The sequence below is a fragment of the Mycteria americana genome, chromosome 3, assembly GCF_035582795.1.
Source record: "Mycteria americana isolate JAX WOST 10 ecotype Jacksonville Zoo and Gardens chromosome 3, USCA_MyAme_1.0, whole genome shotgun sequence".
Taxonomy (NCBI): domain Eukaryota; kingdom Metazoa; phylum Chordata; class Aves; order Ciconiiformes; family Ciconiidae; genus Mycteria; species Mycteria americana.
The window spans coordinates 120,496,679-120,515,461 of NC_134367.1; the positions used below are offsets into that span (position 1 = coordinate 120,496,679).

At 39.2% G+C, this 18,783-nt stretch overlaps 1 protein-coding gene across 2 annotated transcripts; it reads left to right on the forward strand.

Moving 5' to 3' along the window:
• The first annotated feature begins 69 nt into the window (after window positions 1-69).
• MCM8 (minichromosome maintenance 8 homologous recombination repair factor) lies at window positions 70-17,677 on the forward strand. Of its 2 annotated transcripts, XM_075496779.1 has the most exons (18): window positions 71-599; window positions 805-882; window positions 1,385-1,467; window positions 1,649-1,798; window positions 2,553-2,656; window positions 4,666-4,864; window positions 5,711-5,796; window positions 7,349-7,500; window positions 8,422-8,620; window positions 9,415-9,445; window positions 9,726-9,866; window positions 11,572-11,713; window positions 12,353-12,548; window positions 12,826-13,039; window positions 13,995-14,204; window positions 14,801-14,877; window positions 15,368-15,557; window positions 16,841-17,677. In XM_075496779.1, exons 1-18 carry the CDS (start codon window positions 473-475, stop codon window positions 16,931-16,933), a joined length of 2,472 nt encoding a protein of 823 aa, XP_075352894.1. In that variant the 5' UTR covers window positions 71-472; the 3' UTR covers window positions 16,934-17,677. The 2 variants fall into 2 exon arrangements, with proteins under 2 accessions (XP_075352895.1, XP_075352894.1); XM_075496780.1 differs by lacking the exons at window positions 14,801-14,877; window positions 16,841-17,677 and having other exon boundaries at window positions 70-599; window positions 15,368-15,541.
• The last annotated feature ends 1,106 nt before the right edge of the window (window positions 17,678-18,783 follow it).

Genomic DNA, 18,783 nt, shown 5'->3' on the forward strand with positions numbered 1-18,783 from the left:
AAACGGCGAGCCTCGCCTCCTGCTCCATGGCGACGCCACATGCTCCCTCGGGATTGGCTGGGGAGCCGGAAGTAAGGGATCGGCGCCAAAATAGAATGCTGAGGGGGAGAAAGGTTTCCTCGTCTCCTCAGGCGACCCGCGGCGGTACGGTGCCCTGCGCGGGATAAAAGCCCTCGCGAGCAGCGGCTGTTGCTGTGGGAGGTTGGCGCCGTTGTTTCGTCCCCTCATCGCCGGGGCCGTGTGGCGGGGCCGCTTAGCGGGGTTCCTCTTTGCCTCCCCGGGCCCTGTGGCGGGGAGAAGGAGGCCGGGTCTTTCGCAGGGCCTTCGAGGTACCTCAGGGCCCTAACTCCCAGCCCCGCAGGCGAGGTCCCTCTGGCAAATAATCCTAATTTAAATTAAATATTTTCTGGTAAAATTTATTTCTTTAGCTCAGTTTGCTGTCGCGTCCCCAAACTGACGTCTGCAGAGCGAGATGAGTAGGGACCTTAGAGGCAGGGGATGCGCCCGGGGAAGAGGCTTTCAGGGGTGGCGAGGTGGATGGCGAGGCGGATGGCGAGGCAGAGGACAGAAAGGAGACTGGAAAAGAATGCCCGAATCTGGTGAGCCAGCTCCTGTGCTTCTCCCTGTTTTCTGAAGCCGTAATGCTTTCAGAACAACCTTTTTTGTTTGACCTACCTTTGCACTGGGTGACCACAGCTGATTGCCTCCTGGTGCTCTAAAGGATCACTGAGAATAAAATTGCAAAGTTTTAGTAACCACATTGTTTTAGTCCCCGTTTTAATGTTTTTTTTTCTTTTTTTTCAGTAGTAAGATCTCGACTAGTTCAATCAACGTTGGATCAGTATATTCCCTATAAAGGCTGGAAACTTTATTTCTCTGAAGGTATTTTTAGACCCAAATTATATGTAGCAAGTATTTTATTCCATTTTTTCTAGAACTGATTATAAGTAGAGGGGATAAGTTCAACAGAAGGCAACTGAAATTCCTATTTGTTATATAAAAATATGAATGCAGTAGAGATTTTGGTCTTGCGGCATACTGTAATCTCTGCGGGCTCCAAACCTTGGAAAGGAATCTTGAATAGTGTAAAATATCTTAAACCTATCAATTAGCCACATAAAACCTGCAGTCTGTCAAAGACTGGAATATACATACCTCTGCTGTACTTTTCTTGATCCTATGTGCTTGTCCTATATCACCTTAGACAAAGTTCTGCTTTATAACAGGTCTTATAACAGAACATTACTGTGATGCTGTAGAGTTCTATCATCTTTCTCAGTTTTGGAATGCAGAAAGATAATGGAAGAGAAATTGCTTGTTTGTTATTTTGTGAAATGGAATTAATTATTTATGCCAATTATTAATGCAACATGTTTCTAATTAGCTTATGCTGACAAGTCACCTTTTGTCCAGAAGACTCAAGCCTTTGAAAAGTTTTTCATGCAACGCATTGAGCTATATGATAAGGTAAAGGCAAAAAAACCCACCTCCCTCCCACAACCTATTGTTGATACAATAACATCACAGATTTTATGTATTTTCTCCATCAAAAATAATCTCCATCATAGATATGAAATGTTTATGACATGATTTGGATGTGTTGTGTTTATAATTTAAAGTGTATTTAATAACTTAAAATGTTTCACAGGATGAAATAGAAAGAAAAGGAAGTATTCTTGTGGATTATAAGGAACTGATACAAGACAGAGAATTAACTAAATCAATACCAAATATATCTACTGAATTAAGGGATATGCCTCAGAAAATACTGCACTGTATGGGTCTGGCAATTCATCAGGTAAATACTATGTTCTAATACATAGAATAACCCTCACAAAGAATCAGTGGGACTTAAAGGTAATTATGTTATAAAACCCAAATCTCTGTTTTTCTGTCTTACAGAAATTTACTGTTTATTCAAAACTTAAACTCTTCCATCTCTCCACCATGTCTGTATGGCCTACAAAATAATGTTTTGAAAATGTTTTAGTCTTGGTGCATTTCTCTTATTCATCATCAAAGCAGTTGACTAAAACTAAGTGTAGTTCTAACACTTATGTTACTCCCTATTGGGAGTTCTAATCCCTGGTTTGTTTTTTTGTAAATACACTGTGAGTTACCTGTGCTGTGTGTCCCACCTCATGCAGCAGAACCCTGGCTCTGGTGGGTGAATGGTGAGCAGATTCAAGAATTCCTGGCTCTGTTGAATGTCTCTTAAAGTAGCAATTCACTGCTTGTTGCCAGGCAAGTTCTCAGATGTTTATGCTTTAGTCAAACAAAACTCCACACATTGACCAGCATTAAAGATTACTGTATACATTCTTTTTCTTTTTTTTTAATTAAAGAAACAAAGACAACAAATATGTTGATTTTAAATTCCACTTAAAATGAAGCTTAAAACTGCTCAGAAGCAGAAAACCACTGTTTAGTGGGGGTCACTGGACAGCAGAAGGCTCTAGACTTCAGCAGTGGCTCTAATAAGGGATGGTAATCAAACTCAATAGCAAATTGAATCCATATTACATTTGTGTCTGCCTTTCTCTTCTGTCTAGGTGCTGACGAAGGACCTTGAAAGGCATGCTGCAGAGCTGCAGGTGCAGGAAGGATTACCACTTGACGGAGAACCTATAATAAACGTGCCTCTCATTCATGCTAGGTAATGGGTGTTGAGTCTTTGTTTTGTTTTCAGGAGGCTCTATTTGCCTCTTCTCTAATGGTTGTCAGTGTCCATGCATGGTGCTGAAGGCTTACATATTTATTTTATTGAGAGACTTGACTCTGTGAAGCTATTTCCAGAAAAACAGTGTACATTTTGCTTTTTTTCTTCACCATGACAAAGGCTAAACCGTTGTTGTGAAGACAAAAGCAAAATGAAACCTGCTTATAAGCTGAACAAATAGCTTATAACTAGAAAGGCTTATAAATAGAAAAGTAACTTATAAGTAGAACAACTATTCTGTGAAACACGTATTGATTAAAAACAGAGAAATGTATTTAAATTTCTGCAGTTTACTGGAGAAGTTGGGAAGGCATATAATCTAGCCTTTTGTTAGCAAAAGGCTTGTCTTTGTAAAGAAGTTGATTTGGAGGGTGTAGACCTAAACTACAACTGGTAATATTTATTATTCGTTGTATGGATGTTTTGAAGTGGTGTATGAGGATGTGTTATTTCATACTAGCTTAAATCTATTAAAGGATTACTAGTAGAAAGTCTCAAGAATATTAATTCTAATTAATTAAACTTTAATTTGAAAAGAAGAAGCTGAGTTTACACTAATTCTGAACAAGCATGTACTTACAAGAATCGTGATTACTGTTATTTTAAAAATGAGACTTCCTTTGAGTTCTTAATGAAACAAGCCCTTAGCATGATTTCTTTTTTTCTTTGTCAGAAATAATGGCATCTCAGACTTCAAGAGTCTGAGGGGGACTGGGAGTATAAGCCCTATTTGGGTCTGGTTGGTTCTTTTTCTCCTGGTGGTGCTGGTTTGGTATGGGAAAGCAGCATGGCAGGTGGATTTAATTTGGGGGTTTGCCACACTACGATATATTTTTAAGTTTTGCATTATTGAAAAACTGTACCCTTTTAATTACACAGTAGAATGTGTTTAGGAAAAACCTGTGGCCAGAAAAAGTATATCCAAGCTCTCAAATTCTAAGAGACAGTTATGGACCATTATCCTGTAGAGGAAAGTATTCAATAAGGCAATAAAATATGCTCCTAAAATGTTTCTGCAGCCATAGGCAGGGCTGAATGATGAGATGGTGGTGTTCAGGGTCCTAAGTGGAGGGAGCAAGGGAAAACCCTGGATTTCAGGATCCAGACTCTCTTCATTGGTGCCCAGTGACAAGATAAGGGACAGTGGGTACAAATTAAAACACCATGTTTTTAAAATTCCATGTGAACACAAGAAAACGCTATTTTACAGTGAGAGAGGTTGCGTAGTCTCTGTCCACGAACATATTCAAACCTGAACTGGACAAGTACCTGGGCAACCTGCTCTAGGTGACCCTGCTTGAACCAGGGGGGTTGGACTAGACAGTCTCATGAGGTCCATTCTATGATAAATGATTCTGTTTAAAGTTTGTTATTCTGAATTATTTGGCTAGGTATTCTTTGTTGTCCTTAACAAGGTGCAGCATGTTGTATCTGATGACAGGTTCTTATGTCCTTGAAACACGAAAACTCATTCCTCCTTTTGGAGCATAGGCATAATACATCTTTGATCCTTTTGTGTCACAAGTCTAAACTCTGGTCTTAATCCGAAATAATTCAAAGAGACTATTATAGATGGCTATAAAGTAATTTCTGCTGTATCACTAGTCTCAGTTGTTTACAGGAGCGAGGTGTCACTACATACACAAAGTGTACAGCTGTTGAGGTATATACACCTGAGGAATGTTAAATGTTATGCTGCTTTCTAGAACAGGAATTGAAGACTATGCCATGGGTCCGCAGACAAAATCTTTCTAATCATTGCTCTGGATTACTGTTAATAATTGGTGTGTAAACATTGTGTGGAGGTGTGTGTGGGGATTTCTGTTTGTTTGGGTTAGTTTGTGTTTTGTTTTGGTGGGTTTTTGTTGGGGTTTTTTTTTTTTTTTTTTAGTTATGCATTTAAGTATGGTAAGCTTTCAAAATGTTAACGCTTAACTTTTGTGTAGAGTGTACAACTATGATCCGCTAACTCAGCTGAAAAACGTCCGGGCCAACTGCTATGGAAAATATATTGCCTTGCGTGGTACTGTTGTGCGTGTCAGTAATATTAAGCCTCTCTGCACTAAGCTAGCTTTTCTATGTGGCACATGTGGAGATGTTCAGAGTGTTCCTCTACCTGATGGAAAGTATACGCTTCCAGCTAAGGTAAGTTAAAACCATCTAACATCATACTTTTCCCTTATCTGTAGTGATTTGAAAAAAAGCAACACCACTGGTATTAAAAAAAAAAAATCTGATATTTAAAGCTAGGTTAAACAACTGACACATTAGAAGAAAACTAAACTTACCATGCAACATATAGTACTGCATAACCTTGTTATTTGAAAAAAATTGTATCCTGCTGAAACAAAACCAATATATAGAAACTCCCTCTAATCTAGAAAAAAATTTCTTTAGTTCTGTTTCACCAGTTATGATTAAAAAGCCTCCTCCACCTCGCTGCAATTGTTTTCTATAGTTAGATTTGGGTTTTTTTTGGTGGGTTTCACTTAGAACTTTTTGTTTTAATTTCATTTAGGACAGTGCTCAGTCATTTTATGTTACCTGCTGTGCTCAAGTGAAAAAACTATCTCCTCTGGATCATCTACAAGTATTTAAAAAAACACAAACAAAAACCAACCAAACAAAAAAACCCAGCCCCCCCAACAACAAAAAACAACCAAACAAACAAACAAAAAACCCACAAAACCCCACCCACTACCCCCCTGCCCCCAAACCCCCAAAAACTCAAACTGGTTCACCAAGGGGATCATACAGTTCAACTGTATTTGCTGTAATAACTATGAGTCAGGGTTCAGGTGTCTGTGCTTGATAGCTCTTGATTAATTATGTATGTGCTAATTTGTAGCCCTAACTTAACTAGCTTTTTTCCTGAAATGGTGTTAATAAATTACATTGGTTTGCTTTTTTTTTTTTTAAAACAAATAAAGCAATTTCAAATTATGATTTTCAAAAAAGGTTGAGAGTGAATTAGAATTACTATTGTTCCAGTGCCTTGTTCCTGAGTGCCGTGGTCGGTCCTTCACAGCTGACAGAAGCTCTCCTTTAACCACTACAGTGGACTGGCAGTCTGTTAAGTAAGCATCTCTTCCCTTCTGCACAAAAATGTAATGCAACAGGGTAGTCAAAAAGTGACAGGATGGCTCATTCCATGTTACACTGTAACTTTAATAATCTTACTCTTTTGCAGCAAGCACTCTTCAAATTTTGTATTGCAAAGTGGTTGTTTTGTCCGAGCACTAGTATTCTTTGTATGTTAAACCTACCCAATGTAATAGCTTCTTGGAAATTCCTCCTGCCATGACCAAGTTCTTTGAGAAATGTTCAGTTTGTGCTCTTCGCAGCTTTTCTCGATTGTTTCTTGTTGCATTCGTTATTTAATGATTCCTTTTAATGAGCTATAAGTCGGCTAGAAAAGTCCTATTAAATTACATTGGTCAGCTGTGACAGTTGACTTGAATGAAATGAAAGTAGATTTGAGGGTTAAAAATCTTAGTTTGAAGTGATATTGATTGTATCCCCTAGTCCTTAAGGTACACTCAGTAGAAGGAAATAGTGCTGTGCCTGCCCATTCATCTACTTCCTATGTCTAATCAGCAAGTAGGTATGCCTAAAATTTGAGACCTTTGGTATGGGGGAACAAGTTACTCTTTCTACAGAAACTAAGAATGTTAAAGTGTAGAAAGGTGGATGGTGGATCTGGTTTTCATTGCTTCCATCCTACTATGCGCTATCAGAGCTATGACCATCCTACTATTGCCCCATAATATACGTTCAGAAGAGTTTGTGTTGTTTCTTGTCTATCCCGTTAGCTTACTGCAGTAAGGGTGTCAGCTTGGAAAAAACAGGACTCTGCTTACTTTTTCCCACTTCTTACATTCAGATTCTGTAAGTTCACGTGCTCTGTATCAAAAGTCTTATTGTGCCAAATGACATCTAAATATGTTGGGTTTTTTAATTAACATCCTGTAATAAGTCATTTAAAAATTCATTAAAAAAAATAGTGCTGACATTCTTGTCAGCAGCTCTAGAGGGTGCTGTTTACTGCAGCTTCTTAAGAAAAGCTTGAAACTGAGCTTCAAGGAAAGCTATCAGAGCTCTAAGTGCAGAGCCAAAACTGGAACCTTTTAAAGAACTTGTTAGTTGTGAGTCTTTCACAACTATACAAAGAGTGAGCTACTGTTCTTGTTATGGTCTGAGGAATTTCTTGGGCTTTGCTAGGGTTAAAATGCCAATTAAGCATTCATCAGGGCTACAATGTCTGACCTCTTAGTTTTTGTATATGAGGTCCATCTTATTTCACGTACTGTATTTATTTCTACATGAACATGCTCATCGGTGCTAGAAGATCTGAATTTCAACATTGATTATTATTTCTGGAGTTCATAGTTATTGTCTTTCTGGGTTTATGCGTAATATACACCCATTTATTAAAGTCTGAGCTGAAAAAGTCTGTTTATCCAAATTCAGCACTGCTGTTCCTAGTGTTTATCAGGGCATTTCTGTGGTCTCCCTTCTCAGTTTGGAAAGGATTGGTTGGAAGCACACAGCTGCAGTAATGCAGCTTGTATGCTGTAATTGAATTGGAAGTGTTATGCATGGAGTGTACTCTCACCTCGTGTTTTGCAGGGTGCAGGAGCTCATGTCAGATGATCAGCGAGAAGCAGGCCGAATCCCTCGCACAATCGAATGTGAGCTGGTTCAAGATCTTGTGGACAGCTGTGTCCCAGGAGATATGGTCACAATTACAGGGATAGTAAAGGTGTTGAGCACTGAGGAAGGTAAAATACATCATTTGAGAACACCTTTTTCCTAGGGTTGAGATTTTTATAGTGATTACACACAAACAAGAACAGCCATCCCCCTTAATCTGAGCTCTCAAAGTTGTAAACGCATCAAGTGTATATTTCTTCAGAAGTTGCTGAAGTTTTATAATGAGGAGTTATTTTGAAAAAGCCAGAAGCAGTGCTGTCCAAGAGGAGCGCCGTCTCTAACGTCCACTGATAGAGAGGGGGTTTTGCAACCCACCGGTCTATACACAACTCTGGTCCTGAATCTGAAGTGCCAGTCTGATGTCTGATGTTTCAATATGTCAGCTGATAGGAAAGCCTTCTCTGAACCACTAATGTAAGGGGGACATCCTTATTTCCTAAAGTCTCTCTGAGAGTTGTCTTCCCCCCCCTCCCCCCAAAGTGAGGCTGTAATAGAATATATGGCAGAGAACTGCAGTACTGATTTACTGTGAGACCACATTCTCTGGTCAGTAATCATTGGGGGATATAGAAAATGTTTAATTATTAAGCTACATGTTTAATTCTTCTGCACTATGGGTTTTTTTCCTCTAAATATTGAGTGGAAACATTTTATATTCAAATTATTTGACTAGAATAATTTAAAATTCCTGGAAAACTTCATTTATTCTGGGGGAAAATTCTCTCTATACACATATACCCTCCTAATCCAGCAAAATATTTTATTGTGTACCTAAATGGAGGGAACTTAAAGAACAAATATCACTAGAAACTCGCTTACTTTGCATCAATTTTTGAAAACTTAGATGTTCAATTACCTAAATACGAACACTTTGCACATGACTGTACTTAATATTAATGTACTTAATTGCCCTATGCCATTTCTAAATAACATCAGTATTTAATGATATAAAAAAATATTCCTTCATCCTTTCTCAATTTTTCTAACAGGAGCTTCTAAAAATAAGAATGACAAGTGTATGTTCTTGTTGTACATTGAGGCAAATTCTGTCAGCAACAGTAAAGGACAGAAACCAAAGAATTTTGATGATGAGACTTTTCAAAGATCGTTCATGGAGTTTTCACTTAAAGACCTCTATGCTGTTCAAGAAATTCAAGCTGAGGAAAATCTGTTCAGGCTCATCGTGAAGTAAGTTGTGTCAGATCTAGGATTAGACTTCTGAATCAGCGTGACCAGCTTCAGACAAATGTGACAGCTAATGTTAAACCTATGAAATGTCTAAGGCTTGTGCAATACATACCACAGAGATTTAACAAACTTTAATGGGCAAGGGGCTTCGGAGGAAGTGAAAGTATTGCAATGGGGATGTTAGGACTCTGGGAGGGATTTAAGGATTCAGGGAAGTTAGGAGTGTGTCAGTTCAACCCTGAGACAGAAAGCCATGGGTAAAAAAACCCAATTAATTAATTTTGCTCCTCACTGAGCAAATTCAACTCACAAGCACTATTTTGTTCTCTGCTCTGCTTTTCTACAGCAGAGGAAAGAGGTGTGAGAACGGAGCAGAGGCTGTGAAAGACCCTCAGTTCAGACCAAGAAGTACCCTTCTAGTTGGAAGTGTCCCTGGGGTCCTCCCAGTGGAGTCAAAGAACATGGAAAATAGCACTGTTAAAAGGAGGGTTACAGCTGGTTACTTGATTAAGATAAGAACGGGTGCAGAAACCACTGGGAAACTGGTTGTTCTCTGTGTTTGTGTGAACTCAGATGAAAGGCTTTTCTTATTTCAAGCATATCTGGTTATCTGAAAATTTCAAGAAATTTGATGCTGAGGATTTAAACTGATTCTGTTAGAAATTCAGCAACAGCTAACCAAAAGTTTTAAATGTTTACAGAGGTATTGTATGACAAGAGAGACAGAACAAGTGATTATTTAATAGTAATACAAGATTTATATTCCCCTTATGTTAGTGTTCTTTGTTTTTCAGCTCTCTCTGTCCTGCAATCTATGGCCATGAGGTAAGTAATTTAACAGCTCTGCTTGCAACTTCAGTTTGAAATGTTTATGCCACAGTAAACTCTAAAGGATTTATAAAGCTTATCTGGGGTGGGGGGAAGGGGCAGGGACTGTATTTACAGGTGACTAACTCAAGTCACTTTCAGTGACAAGGAGGTGGCAGTCTTACACCCTTAAGTTCAGCCATCCAGAAGGAAAGGGTTATTACAGCCGATTCTAGGGAGCTGTCAGTATTGGTCACCATGACCAAATACTTATTAGTGTTGGTATGTACCACTACAGATTGTAAAGGCAGGTTTGGCCCTGGCATTATTTGGAGGATGTCAGAAGTTTGTAGATGACAAGAACAGAATCCCAGTGCGAGGAGATCCACATGTTCTGGTCGTTGGAGATCCAGGATTAGGAAAAAGTCAAATGTTGCAAGTATGGGTTGATTTATTTCTATTGTCTGATTGTATTTTTCTCTAACTCCTTGCTATCTTGACTTCTTGTAAGCAAGGTAGGATAGCTGTGATAAGACCAAAGATTTGCTTGAGCTGGCTGGAGCTATCTTTTCATGTAGGATGCCTCAAATATAGGATAGTACCCAGAGGGGCCCCCTGCTGTTCTCTCCTTCCAGGGAGCCTTGCAGAAGGGATCAAGCCTGTTAAAACACTTACCAAAGCAGATATATCTTCATTTAGCTGATCCATTGTCAAATAAAATAAGTACATTCTTGCAATTAATGTAACTTTAAATACCATGTCACTCACCTTCTGTGAGGTTTGCTTCCATTTTCTTACCCTATTTCTATGTTGCTAGCACAGATCTCGGCTTTTTGGGAAAGGGACCTGCTGCTGTGTTGGGGTTTTAATCTTGGTGGGCATTTCTGCATGACTGTGACAAAATCAGCTAGTAATAGAATCTTTTCATCTTAAACTGAATGGTTTTAAAGTTCCATCTCTTTTCCCATGGTTACTGTGAAGTGAAAGAGGGACAGAGTTCACCTAGACCTGCATCATTGCATACCTCATTTGAAAAGTCTGAGTCTTCCTAATGTGGACATGTTATGTTAGGGTATGACTTGCAATAACTTAGTGATGGATTTGTATGCAAGCATCTTGGCAAACAAATTTTTAAATTATTTTTTCACTGAATGGGAACTCTAGCATACAATAGATGACTTGTTTTTTCACGTCGTTACTAAATAATGGAATTCCATTCAAGAAAAGTTAGTAATCTGTTCCTCAGGTAAGACCCCGAGACGAGGCTCCTCTCGGTCATCACTGTCACAGAAAAAAAAATCCCAAGGAGAAAACCAAAGCTGTGTAGGAGCCAGGTTTTTTTGTTTGGTTGGATTTTTTTTTTTTATTCAATACTCAGTGCCTGTCCCATATCTGGTACTGAACAAATATGCTTTTGGTGTCATCTTTTAAATGAAATAGAGGCACCAGTAACTATAGAGGTTTACTGGGAAAATCCCATTATGGTGACTGTATTCTAGGCAAATTTAACTGCAACACATCTGTGTTTTGCCAGTCTATGTAAAATTTCTTCAAGCTTACTATGCTTTGCTTTTCTAGTTAATATTTCAAATTGTAAGCTGCTTTCTGGATACTAGAGGCATGGACAGGACTGTCCTTCATCCCCTAGTTTTGGGGAGAACTATGCATGCTTTCTTTGAAGCAGCTTGTGTTGGGCACTCAGACAAGATGTCAGTCTAAATAGACCTTGGGGTCTGAAGATACAGAAACTATATATCTGCAATTCTGTGATGGACAGCATGTCCCCAAGCATTTCAATATACTTTATTTAATAGTATATTTCAATATACTATAATGAAATAGACTATATACTAATTCAATATACTATGGGCACGATATAGTATATTTCAATATACTATATTTCATTAAAGTCCTAGTAGTTTTGATAACATGTAGACATGGCTGTGGACAAGTATTGTGACCAAAGTTATTTCTACTGTTTTGCAGAAGTATGTCTCTTGGGGTTGCAAGGAGTTATAACTTTACTGTTGGGCCATGTTAAGTAGAAAGAAATAAACTTGGGTTTGCTTTGAATTGTTTCTCTAGAATAAGGCTTATCAAATTCTTCACCTTGGGGAGGGAAAAAGTATTTCTTTTTCTTCTAGGCAGTGTGTAACGTTGCTCCTCGAGGTGTGTATGTTTGTGGTAATACTTCCACCAGCTCTGGCCTGACTGTTACACTGTCTAGAGATGGTGCTTCTGGAGATTTTGCCTTGGAAGCTGGTGCTTTAGTGCTTGGAGATCAAGGTAATACAGGTTTTGTATGAACAAACATGGATGGGGGGGGGTGTGCTGCTAAGTCTAGGGTTAACTACAGTGCTTGCGTAATTGTGGACTAAAAATGTAAATTTGAAGTGTGATATTGGCTTTCCACGCCTTCGGAAGTTCTGAGTTCCTCCAGTGACTTCTCTGGAGGTGGTTCCTGCTTTCTTAGGGCTTAGGATATGTAGAAAACTGGAGTTCTGCAATTCACATACCAGCCTTACTTAATGTGTCAAAGAACTAGGATTTCCTTGTTGAGAAATCTCTGACTTAATGGCAGCTACTGGATCCTTACTGTTTTTAAAAAAATAGCTGGCTTATGAGATTTGGTGTCTATTTCTATTTTTAAAAAGCTTGTTTTGTCATCTTAATGTGTAATGAAGACACTGTTTCTGCGAGCCAGGCCAACTTCACAATGGTTCAGCTGCAGCAGCACGAAATGAAGACAAACCTTCCTGAAATGGAGACTTGGTCCAATGTCTCCTAAGACATTTGGTTGGACTTCTGATAGATTGTAACATAAAATCTATCAGATTGTACAATCAGCACTGCATTGTAGCATACACTTGTCCATCAGTTAATGTGTTTTCTAATAAGTCTTTGTCTTGTGTTAATTGCTTCCAGGTATTTGTGGAATAGATGAATTTGATAAGATGGGAAACCAGCATCAGGCTTTGTTGGAAGCCATGGAGCAGCAAAGTATCAGCCTTGCCAAGGCTGGCATTGTTTGCAGTTTGCCAGCTCGGACATCTATTGTTGCTGCAGCAAACCCAGTTGGAGGACATTATAACAAAGCCAAAACAGTGTCTGAGAACTTAAAGTGAGCACTTTCTGAAATGCTGCTGATCTAGTTCACATTCAGGAACAGGTGCTGCTGACAGTCTTGTAGTTTGTATGTAATTGCTTTCTAGTTTCCTGGAGCTTGAACACAAACTTACTGTAAAAATTTTTTGTGGCTTTTGAGAGAGAAATTGTTGTTCTACTTTATTCTGAATGAATGGGACAGGATTTTTAAAGTGTCTTTGAAGTGGAGCAGAGTTGCTGTAATTTTTCCACTTTTTTATGAGTGTTGTGTGGTTTTCTTGTCTTTACTCTAGAATGGGGAGTGCTTTATTGTCGAGATTTGATTTAGTTTTCATTTTGCTGGACACCCCAAACGAAGATCACGATCACTTGCTGTCTGAGCATGTGATGGCAATCCGAGCTGGAAAGCAGGCAGCACGCAGCAGTGGTGTTGTGACTCATACCAACACGCAGGATCGCTCTGTTCTTGAAGTTGTTTCAGATCAACCACTGCTTGAAAGACTAAAGGTAGGACTTGTCCTGTGACTGTTGCTATGCCCCTTCCTGTGGTGTTCCTTGCATTGGGACCTGGCAACTCTGACCTGCTGGATGTCCTCAGTCTCCTGCTCCCATTCTTCTCTTGATAATTGGCTCCGAATTAAAGAGGAAGCATTTAAGGCTCCAGCTACCAGTTTCTACCAATTGCCTGTTGTAGCTAACATTACCCATCCTGCTGGAGCTGCTAAAGATGTGTCTCAAGCCATCTTAATCTCCACACAGAAGAGAATTTATTAGCTGAGCTGGGTTTTTTTTTCAGTTGCAGTAGTGAGAAGACACTTTGCATGAGATACTCTAAAGCAAATTTGCTGTTAGATTTCAATAAAGAGCTACAGAACTAGAGTGGATATAATAATTTGATATAACACGATGTGCTGTTAAGTATTGAATCCAAATAAAGCAGTGTGTAAACAAATCCTTGGGCATCTGCAACTTGTGACAGACTTGTGGATTATAGGAGAGGAAGGATATTTCTTATTAAACTTAAGTGATCAGTTTGAGGGCTGATATTGTCAAATGCCAGGTCTTGGGAGGAACATCCCCTACTGGAGCTGCCACACTTTTGGAAATAGGATGTCAACAGTGATGGTTTAATCTTCTGTCGAGATATATCTTACAACAATTAGGAAATTGGATTTTCTCTTTTTGAGAAAGAATTCTTGATATAGTTAAATCATATTTGGCACTTCTTATCCTTGCAAATGAGAAGCTTCAGCTGCTTTTTCTGAAATGGCCAAGTGTGTTTAATTTCATGTCTAAGCATAGTGTATGGACTTTTTAAGTACACAGTTCATATATGAAGCCCTAAAGACCTTGCAGTGAAGATTTCACCAGATAAAGTATAGAAGATGAAGATTTTATGTTAAAATTTGTATTGTATAGGGTTCTGACAGACAGAAATCTAAGCTCTTTGTAATTGGGTTAGATCTTACCAGGCGAAAACTTTGATGCCATTCCACATCAGCTGCTGAGGAAGTACATTGGATATGCTCGGCAGTATGTTCACCCAAATTTATCTCCAGAAGCTGCTCAGGTCCTCCAGGAATTCTACCTTGAGCTCCGGAAACAGAACCAAGGAGGAGACAGCACACCAATCACCACGAGGCAGCTCGAGTCACTCATTCGACTTACGGAGGTAAATGCAAGATGTAATACCTAAGGGACTGAAAGCAAAGAGACTATTCCTAAACTACTACTGATATCCTATAATATTTTTGACAGCTTCTTCATGGCTATGGTTTTTTTTTTTGTGCTTAAAAAAAAAAAAGTCAGAATGTAAGAGACTTACAAATGCTTAAGGGCTACTGTTGCTTAAAGCCTCTTATAAAGTAAAACACCCTTGAGGGGGTGGAAAGAGAATCTATCACATTCTCACAAAAAGAGAAAAAGTAGGTGCGGGCAGGTACAAGCTGCTGCCCATCTTGAACTTAAACTGCTACTGTTTTCCCTAACACTATGCCTTAATAACACTATTTGTGATCTGCTGCTTCCCAAGAATACGCTGTTAAAAAAGCAAATAAACTTGAAGCCATAGCCTAGTAATGCGAGTGTGAAGGAGATCCAACACTATCGGAAAAACCAGTAGAGGAATATTCCTCTAAATCCTGTAGGCTCAGGTTCCATCTCTGCTCCTAAAATTTGTGCTTGTTGTAGGGTGATTGTAGCCTTGTTTCACATCAGGTGTAACGTATCTTAAATATACCTTTGTGGGGTTTTGTGTTTTGTTTTAAGGCACGATCAAGGCTGGAATTAAGGGAGAAATCTACCAAGGAAGATGCTGAGGACGTAATAGAAATAATGAAATATAGGTAATATACACTGCTTTAAAAATAAATAAAGCATCACAGTCCTATTCATTCAAAACTTTTTTTAAAATAGAGATACACAAACACAATGAAGAAATTACTTTATCAAGTTTAGGCCCCTTGATACTAATATTCAAATTTGTTAGCTCTTCCTGAAAAACTGAGAGCAGCCCTAAGTTGAATATGATTCCTTAGGCCTTTGAGTTGTATCATCATAGCAGTTATGTATACCAGTGTGCAGTAACTTAGACGTGAGGTGCTGCTCAAAGGTTTTTCCTCTTATGTGATTACTCTGTTGTTGCAGTTGAACAATTTAAGTTCAAAAGTGATTTGGACAGATGTTTAGTTTAGGTTCCCTAAATAGGAAACCATCCCCTAGTAAGAAAGTCACTATGGGGCTTCTGAAAGCTTTCTCAAGCAGTTATGTTTCAGGAAGGAAATTCATGTATTCTTGCTTTTACCTCCTGTTGATCTTTTTTTAATATATTTTTAGCATGCTGGGAACCTACTCAGATGAGTTCGGAAAACTGGACTTTGAACGTTCACAGCATGGGTCTGGGATGAGCAATCGGTCACAAGCAAAAAGATTTGTTTCTGCCCTTAACAGTATTGCAGAGAGAACTTACAACAATCTCTTTAACTTGCAACAGCTTCGACAGATTGCGAAGGAGCTACAAATACGAGTAAGTTTGGAAATCAAGCATTTCTTCAACAACAAACTGCAAGACCAGTCAAAATTATCTATTGTAAAATGGGAAGTGGAAAAGATACATCTGTTGTGCCTCTCTGCAATGAACAGAAATAAGCAGTGTTTGCTGCTTTTAGGCTGAATGCTTCCTGAATTGCTTTTGTTTGTAAGCTTCACTAATCTTATAGCTGTTTGACAGTAACAACTCCTTGCACTAGTAAGGCTTGGTTCTGTTTCTGAAGCCGGTCCTTAACAAGATTCTGCTTTGTTTTGTGAAAGGCAATTTTGGTTTCAGTACTGCCTCTGCATCCCCAGGGGACATGCCTATTTTAATCCCCAAATTCAGACTGCCATGGTGTCCATGTTCTATTTCAGCAGTGCAGTGACGTTTCTGCTTCGCCTTCTCTGGCCCAAATATGCCTTTTGGGTTTTCATTCCTGCTTCAAGTGTCCTAATATTGTAACTTGATAGGAATATCATGTAGGACAGATGGCCACAAATGTGTTTTATCCTGTAATTGATTTGCATTCTGTACTTGGGAGGGACTTCAGCCAAACAAAAATACCGATAGCTAATTCTACTTTTTGCTTCATGATTAAAAGCTTTAAATGCAGATTTAAAACTTAAAACTGGATTTCAAGTGTAATGAGTGAAAAGTAGATGTAGCGACAATTAATTTCTCTTTATGGAACTTACTATGGGCAATATTGCTCTTTTTTGTATTACCTGGTTAACCTACTCTGGCCTGCTGGAACGAGATATCTGAACAAGTTTGGAGACTGAAGCTGTTGACTATACATAATCCTGTCTGACAGAACATGTTATTGCCAGCTCTCTTATCACATGATCAATCATTCATTCATTCAGCAACTAGCTACCTATAGCTAATACAATTAATTCTAATTTTCCCTTTGAATGGGCAAAAAATATTCTATATATAAAGTTCTACACCTGTAACAAATAGTTGGAAATCAGTGAGAGCTGTAGAAATCAGACTTTTCTTTGGTAAGTAGTTTTGTTTCAGAACTTAGATTTTTATACATAGGTTACTCGCTATACTTTCTGCCTGCAATAAAGTGTGTAAGTAAAGCACAAAAGGGTGCAACTGACTGTATGCCACCTCCTACCTAGCAGGTCAGCCATTTGCTAAGGAAACTAACCTATTCTTAGCTCACTTTATTTCGCTAAGTTCTTTCCAACTGTCTATGTTGCTTTACATCAGATAAAATGTCATTCTTTCAATATGATATTTATTTTTGTCTTTCTTTTTTTCCCCAGGTATCTGATTTTGAAAGCTTTATTGGATCCCTAAATGATCAGGGTTATCTTTTGAAAAAAGGTTCAAGAGTTTATCAGCTTCAGACTATGTGAAATGAGCCACTGTGATAAACTTTATTGAGACATAATCATTACATCTGGAATGGACTGATGAATCTGCAGCAGTAAAGCATACCGAACTGCAGCCTACCACAGTAGTTGATGTGCTGCTGGCATTGCTGCTTACTGAGGTGTGAGATTCCCTTTCAGAAACTAGCAGTGCCCACAGGCTTGCTTTAAGCTGCCATAGGACAAACTTGACACACGGTATTACTGCTTGACTCATCCTATAGGTCTGCTAGCCCCAATGAGACTGGGTAAGACTAGCATGTACTTCATCATCCTTGAGGAGTGGAAAGTGTATTTTATATTGACATTATCACAGTGCCATAACAGATTTTACTTCTAAAAGAGATGTTGGACCCAGAATTTAAAACCAGGAATCTTTCATGAGAAGATGATGAGTTATGTTTTTTAGCATTGTAGTTCATTTGAGGAATTTAAAGTATAGAAATGTTTCCAAAAAGTTGGGAACCTTCAGGTTGAGACAATGCAGTTTTGTAGCTGTAAGAAGAGATACCTTACTGAAACTGACTTAATTTTCTGCTTTGCAGCTCTGTATTTATTGGTCTTTGTAGCTGAGGTTTTATTTGAAATGCAAGTCTGATTTAAGAAAATATCCTTATTACGATATTTAATTTATAAAACAGGAATTGGATTTTACTTATGTCTTTCATTAAACTTTATATATGAGAAATCTGTGATTTGTTCAAGGGTGTTATACAGTAACAGTGAACACTGGTGTGGGTGTTAAAGGCCATTACAAGATATATAACATGAACATGTTGTGTATGTTTCTGTGTGTCATCTCCATGGTCACGCAGGTAAAACCACAGGGTACCCCATGGTCTGTAACCCTCTATATGCTCTCTCTTGAACAGAGGAATGCTTACTCCTAATCGCTGAGATACTGGTCTGTACAAGTGGGGAGTAGGACATATCATCTTTGAGTTGCTGGAACTCCCAGGACAGTTTCTCCACAGCCAAGGCGAGGGAGGAAGAGAGATTTTCTTCATACTGCCAGAGCTGGCCAGCCAATTCATCCACCATTTGTGCCTCTCCACCCTTCCAGGTCATTACTGCCAATGAGTTGGCATATGACGGTGGTGCGCTCTGTACAAACTTCTGCCACATGAGTCGCGTGCACTGGACTTCATCTGGATCTTTGGATAAGTGCTTGTTGTCCAGGTCACTATAAATTGCCTCCAGCACCACTAATTCCCTCAGGTACTGGATACCTCTCTCCATGGTGGCCCACTTGCCTGGGTGACATATAACATCTTCCTTGAAGGGATACTTTTCCTTCGTGCCCGAGAGAAGCTGCCTCCAGAGGCTGAGGGCTTTTGCCCCTTTTCTAATCGCTTTGTCAATGCCCCCTTCCCTAGAAAGGGATCCTAGTTGCTTGGCTTCCTTACCCTCTAATTCCAGGTTACTGGCCCTGTTATCCCAGCATTGGAGCAGCCAGGTGACAATGGGCTCACCTGGATGACAGCTGAAATATTTCCACATATCTCACAGCTCACTCAGGGATAGGGATGGGGTGGTTACCATCTCGTTTGAGTTCTTCTTCTTCCTCTCCTCGTGATGGCCTTGCTTTTTCATCATCCGTTACTAAACGAGCTGACTTTTGCTTCCAAGATTTCTTCTTGTGTATAGGGACGACTGATACTGGCACGGGTTGGTTCTCTGGTTCAGCCACCGCACCTGTCGCAGCGGTTGGAGTAGCTGCAGTGCGTGTTGTTTTGTCATCAGATCCAGAGACCTTCTCTTCCCCTTGAGGGTACTGAATAGTGTTGAGCAGGGCTCGGTAGGCATGGGGCAGGCCCCAGCACAATGCAGTGATT

Excerpts from the sequence above, each read along its gene's own strand:
- MCM8 (XM_075496779.1), top strand. The coding sequence starts at position 473 with ATGAGTAGGGACCTTAGAGGCAGGGGATGCGCCCGGGGAAGAGGCTTT. Across the intron at positions 600-804 it reads GAAAAGAATGCCCGAATCTG|TAGTAAGATCTCGACTAGTT; the intron begins GTGAGCCAGCTC and ends CTTTTTTTTCAG. Across the intron at positions 883-1,384 it reads GAAACTTTATTTCTCTGAAG|CTTATGCTGACAAGTCACCT; the intron begins GTATTTTTAGAC and ends GTTTCTAATTAG.